The following is a 5,444-nucleotide window of genomic DNA, read 5'->3' as shown; positions in this document are numbered from 1 at the left end:
GGCGCTCGATGGGGGTGGCGGCCCAGCCTGGGACCAGGCAGCGGTTCTGCAGGGTCCGGAGCTTCGGAGCAGCCTCGGGTCCTGCCGTGATCACCTCATGGAAGGTGTATTTCAGGGCAACTGGGTCGTCATGAGCTCGCTGGTGCTGTCAGGCAGGAGCAAGGCAGGTTTGCTACTGGGGCAACCCAAATCCTCAGCTGCTAACAAGGCACCACCACTCCCAGCCCACCACACTGTGTCCTCACTTGTCTTGTTCAGCCAAGAAGTGCGGCGTTCGCAGCCATCCCACCTCCCAAACCCAGCTGACAGAGGGAAGCCCCTTACCCACTGCCCCATGGGGCTGCCCAAGCCAGGGGAGCGGCAGAGGCGGGCAGCTCACCTGATACCAGGAGTAGGCTCGATCCGCAGGGTTGATGAGGATAGTGATGACTTTGGCCTTGGAGAGCAGGGCCGCAGCTCGCCGGGGAGCCACTTCCGAGTCAAAGTAGTTGGCACTTTTCTCGAAGTAGAAGTCAGAGGTGGTGTTGGAGGGGATGGGAAAGAACTCCATGTACCTGGGGCAGGCACAGCATGAGACAGGCAGATGGGCACTGCAAGACGTCCCTGTCACCCGCCCTCATCACACGTGACGCCTCAGACACTCTGTACCAAGCACAAACCCCGCAGGGACCCCTAAGTCTGACTCTACCTCTAGCTCTACACTGCCTGGGGCTCTGCAATGCCCTCCAGCCATTCTGCAGAGCCAGGCCTCACCAGATTGCCCAGGCAGACCCCAGAACCAGGGGTTAGCAGATGCACGCAAGCCTGGCTCCTGCCAAGGGCAATTCCGAGACCTGGGAAGCAGCCTTTGCCTCGTGGGGTAAACCCCGGTGGTGTGATGGCCCGAAGGCAGAGCACGAGCATGCCCTTGCAAAGGGCAGAGCCCAAGCAGGATTCAGCCCAGGTGCCCTCTGCCAAGAGCCCAGGGGCTGCGAGGACGATAGGAAACCCTACAGCACTGCTCCTGTTCCCAAAGGAACCAGTGCTCCCAGCTCACCTCCGCAGCGAGGAGACCTACCAGTCAATTCCCTTGTGATAGTTGTGTCCGTTGAAGAACTGTATCTCCTCAAAGGTCTCCGAGCTGGGGTAGTTGCTGCTCAGATCCGGGTGCATTCCCAAGAAGAGATAAAGGGCGGTGGTTCCTTCGGACAGACAGAAAGCAAGAGTTGACGTGGGCCAAACCTTCCGCTGAGCTCAGTTCAGGGCAGGAGGGCTGCAAGGCTCTTTAGGGGTGTGGAGGACCCAGCAAGCTGCCCGGCATGCTCACAGCACCGAGGGTGAAAGGAAGCACCTGTTTTTTGAGGCCCGATGATGAGAAGCTTTGGGAATCGGTCACAGGTCTTTTCTTTGGACCAAATGTCTTTGTGCCGTTTGTCTTCACAGGGATCCTGAAACACAGTGGGGGAGGATTAGAGACAGGGCAGCCTGGACGGGACCACGCACCACTGCTCAGCCCCCTCCAGCCCGAGCAGACTCCTGGGGAGGCCACGCTGCAGGCTGGGGTTACCTCTAACTCTACAAGGGAAACTCCTTCCTGGCACCGGCCGCAGAACTACAGAGCAGTGAAACACCCCCTATCCCCCCCACACTCCAGGCACAGGGGGTACCTGCCACAGCGGGTCCTTCTCCTCAGAGAAGATCTGAAAGTATTTCTGTGCCAACTGCACAGGTGGCAATGTCTGGAGCTTCAAGTTGGTCCAGGAGTTGAGGAAGCGGACCAGGTGCTTGAAGGTGTACAAGCCCAGGCGGTCGTTGCCATAATTGGACAGATGGGTCATGAAGATGCTGATCTGAAGCAGGGAGGACAGAGCAGGGGTTAGCAGAGCCAGCTGGCAGCTGCCCCACACACATGGCTCCCATGCTGGCTGAGGACATTGAGGACATCTCCCACAGCAGCTCTGCCACAGGTGCCTGTCCATCTGTCCCCCAAGCAGCCAAACCGCAGTACTCACCGGGTTGAGGAGCACGGTCAGGAAGAGCTCACCCCCGTTGATGATTTTGTCCAGCTCACTGGAGCCACCGGGATATTCGTTGTAGAAGATCGTGTGTGTGAAGAGTCCACAGGTTTGCCGGGGGAGTACCTGGGGCAGGAGAAAGACATGGATGGAGAAGGCGAGAGGAGCCAGGGCAATGAAACAGCCGCATGGTCTCCTATAGGCATCCACAGATGGGTTTCCTTCTCCTCCCAAATGAAAAGAAAGTCCTCCACCCCACAGAGGTCAGGATTGGCTTCCCTGCCCCTCATTTCCCTTGACTTGAATCCTGCTATCCACAAGGGATGGAGGCGGACAGATGGAGAAGCCAAAAACTGTCCTCACACAGGCTTCCCCTGTGCAGCACGAGCAGAGGGCAGAGCCCCCTCAAACAGAAGCTGCCCAGGAACCACCCACTGAGGTTCTGGGTTTGGTGGAGGGGGCAGAGGGGTGAAGCACCAGAGGCAAAGCCTAGCCACGTACCATGATGCCGTTGTGGATGAAGCCACGGCGATAGCGAGCGGGTTTCAGGTGGGGATACTCCTCCGTGCTCGTCACTTTGATTGACCAAACCTGCTTCCAAGCTTCGTACAACTGCACGTGGACAGGGTACACTCCTGAGTGGTGGGGGGCCACAGCATAGCCCATGTCGGTGGGGATGCCATGCTCCTTCAGAGGAGAGAGAGAGAAGCAAATGACATGGAGACCCCAAAACCACAAGTTCCCTTTCAACCCAATCTCCCCCCAAGGGATTGCCTATTCCCAACCACAATTTGCTTTGGAGAGCAACCACGGCAGGGCTGTGCCTGTGCATCCTCTCCTAACCAGGGCTGTCTCCATGAAAGGGAGCCCAGGAGCAGACATGCTGTGTAGACACTTGCTCCTCTGCTTCACATGGACCATCCTCATCCCTGCCATTTCTGCTGTCACCAGCCAAACAACAGCAGCAAAGCTTTTCTGTGAGAACAAGGAGACAAATCTATACAAGACTGTACGCTGCTTTAGAACAGCAGATATAAACCAGGCTGGAAATCCTGAGACAGACAGCTGCCCATCCCAGGTAGTGGTGGTCTGGTCTCTCTGTCAGACAATGAATTTGAATCAGCCTGAAGAGACCACTCTTAGGCCACAGAACCTATTCTCCTTACTGGCTCTGGCTTTATAGACAGCTGTGAGCAAACCAGTTGATCACAGCATGATCTGGTCTCAGTGCTGGCTTTATCAGGGCCACAAAAACGACAGCTCAAAGCGGATGGACAATGCCTGACCAAGGTGAAGATCAGCCCCTGTCCTCAGTCCAGGACAACTCGGCCTGCAGAGGGAGTTTCCATCAGCCCGAGTATAAATAGATTGACCCGGGATGTGACTTAATGTCACCGTGTCCCTTTGCTCCAGAAAGCAGAGACTGTCTCCCAGGTCCCCTGGGAAGTCTCTTCACACCACTTCTCCTGCCTTCTCACCACCACGAGCACCCCCAGCAGCAGCATCTTACTCACGACAGCAAATTTCTTGTTTAAGGTCATCTGCTCAGCGAGAACTGACTGGTTGTGGAAGAGGTGAGGCTGCATGTGGCTCCACATGTGGGGGAACCACCAGAACTCCCTCACGTAGGACAGCAGCAGGTCATCGCCTTCATCCTCAGCATCGGTACCTGCGGGCACAACACTTGCCGTCACCGCCAGGCACACGGAGCCATGGGCGAGCAGCTAGGGTAGAGGGAGGGGAGACCTTCTCAGTGACTGGGTGATGGGGGGCAGAAGGGCAGGATACCCAAGGACTCTCCTGCAGCCCCAACACTGGCCTTTTAGAGCCCCGACACCAGCCGTATGGCACCAACATGCAAAGCAATACCCTCGCCCTCCTCACCCGTGTGGAAGAATTTCCCTGAGTATCCCAGGTTGAAGGTGAAGTTCGGGATGTGGGTGCGCAGCTCATTCTGTGTCTCGAATAGCGCCTGGCAGAGGGGAAGAGAAAGGAGGATGTCTCCAGCACCTGGCCGTGGGGATGGCCGGTGTGCCAGGGTAAGGAGCCATGTACCTGAGAGCTTCGCAGAGGGGCTCCTGGTGGGCCAGGGGATGCCCTGGGGGCAGGAACGCTCCTCCCTGGGGCATCCCAGAGCAGGCACAAGCATCCAGCCCCACACCCCCCGCCCACCAAGCCAGGACATCACAGCCGCACCTTGACATCTTCCACCTTCATGCGTGTGCCCTCCTTGCCCACAAAGATGTCGTCGATGTCCACCAGGATGTAGCGGTCGAGGGGCAGGGAGAGCCTCTTGCCTGTAAGGAAGGAGACGGAGTCCACGAAGACGAGCTTGTGCAGCCAGAAGTTGAGGTTGTTGCCGAAAAGCACCCTCTGGATGCCATCGTGGAGGCCCAGGTCCTGCATTACGGTGGTGTGCAGCGCCGCGTCCACGCTCATGTGAGGGATGGACTCGGCTGACTTGGTCTTGGCCAGGAGGACAGGCTCGTAGGTGGAGTGGTTGGACTGGAAGACGGTCCAGTCCTCACCAGGCAGCACGCCCTTCTCCACCTCGCTGGGCCGCGTGATGTACAGCAAGGGTGACTTGGGGTTGATGCTGCAGTCCTTCAGCGCCAGGTTGGAGTGGAGGAAGAGGGGGAAGCCCTTCAGCTGGGCGCTCAGCAGGCTGTTCTCGTTGGCCTGCACAGGGGAGATGGGGGCTAGAGGAGACAGGATGCTGGGGACGAGTGCCCAGACTGGCTGCACAGGTAGTGGCTCACCACCCCTAGAGACCTGGGAGCTGGGCTCCCCTCCCTCCTCTCCTGAGCGTGGGGTGCCCTTGTCCCCCTCACATGCTCAATCCTGCTCATGTCCAACATGCAAAACGCCCCAGGGCTGTAAGCCCTGTGCAGGACGGCAGGGGGCTGCTCAGCAAAATACCTCCTCATACTTTTGGTAAACCCCAGTACTGCTAGGAAATAGGATGTTAAAGCAACCAGACTCATCCCAGAGGTGCATTTTTACCCTCAAAACACCCACAGGCTGCACAGCCCTTCATCGGGGCGAGGGCTGAGACAGCGCCCTCTGCTAGGAGCCTGTGGCGCGTGCTGGGGGCCAGCTCCTCACCAACCCAGGCTGCTTGCAGAGAGCAATGGGAGAGCAGGGATCCTGCAGGGCAGCAGGACCCCAGAGCCCCCCGCTCACACCCACCCTGGCTGTGAGGTCCCAGCTTGCCTCGTGCACCCCGTTACCTTGAAGAAGCCGATGATGCCCACACCGTACTCCACACAGTACTTGTCCAGCAGCTCTCGGTTCCAGGCATCCAGGTTGACATACTTGAGGATGTTCTCGTAGATGATGAGTGCAAAGCGTCCTCGGTCCTTGTCAGTCAGCGTGGGCATGTCCCCCTTCCCCGGGGCAATCTCAGTCCTGTATTTGAAGCGGCTCGACTCCAAGATGGCCACGATCTCC

At 58.1% G+C, this 5,444-nt stretch overlaps 1 protein-coding gene across 1 annotated transcript in view; it reads right to left on the bottom strand.

Annotated features, from left to right (window-relative positions):
• Window positions 1–5,440, bottom strand: part of NDST1 (N-deacetylase/N-sulfotransferase (heparan glucosaminyl) 1) — a gene marked incomplete at its 5' end in the record, with an annotated part of 7,677 nt that extends 2,237 nt beyond the window's left edge. Inside the window, 11 exons of the mRNA XM_010141170.1 lie at window positions 28–145; window positions 380–554; window positions 1,058–1,181; window positions 1,331–1,427; window positions 1,647–1,829; window positions 1,992–2,120; window positions 2,496–2,681; window positions 3,509–3,663; window positions 3,879–3,966; window positions 4,191–4,673; window positions 5,225–5,440. Of these exons, the coding sequence (XP_010139472.1) occupies window positions 28–145; window positions 380–554; window positions 1,058–1,181; window positions 1,331–1,427; window positions 1,647–1,829; window positions 1,992–2,120; window positions 2,496–2,681; window positions 3,509–3,663; window positions 3,879–3,966; window positions 4,191–4,673; window positions 5,225–5,440 (1,954 nt within the window). The remainder of the gene's footprint in view (window positions 1–27; window positions 146–379; window positions 555–1,057; window positions 1,182–1,330; window positions 1,428–1,646; window positions 1,830–1,991; window positions 2,121–2,495; window positions 2,682–3,508; window positions 3,664–3,878; window positions 3,967–4,190; window positions 4,674–5,224) is intronic.
• Window positions 5,441–5,444: the final 4 nt, after the last annotated feature.

The sequence above is a fragment of the Buceros rhinoceros genome, unplaced genomic scaffold, assembly GCF_000710305.1.
Source record: "Buceros rhinoceros silvestris isolate BGI_N320 unplaced genomic scaffold, ASM71030v1 scaffold23888, whole genome shotgun sequence".
NCBI lineage: Eukaryota > Metazoa > Chordata > Aves > Bucerotiformes > Bucerotidae > Buceros > Buceros rhinoceros.
Note: the sequence above shows the minus strand (reverse complement) of the source record. Positions and strands in the feature narration are given on the sequence as shown.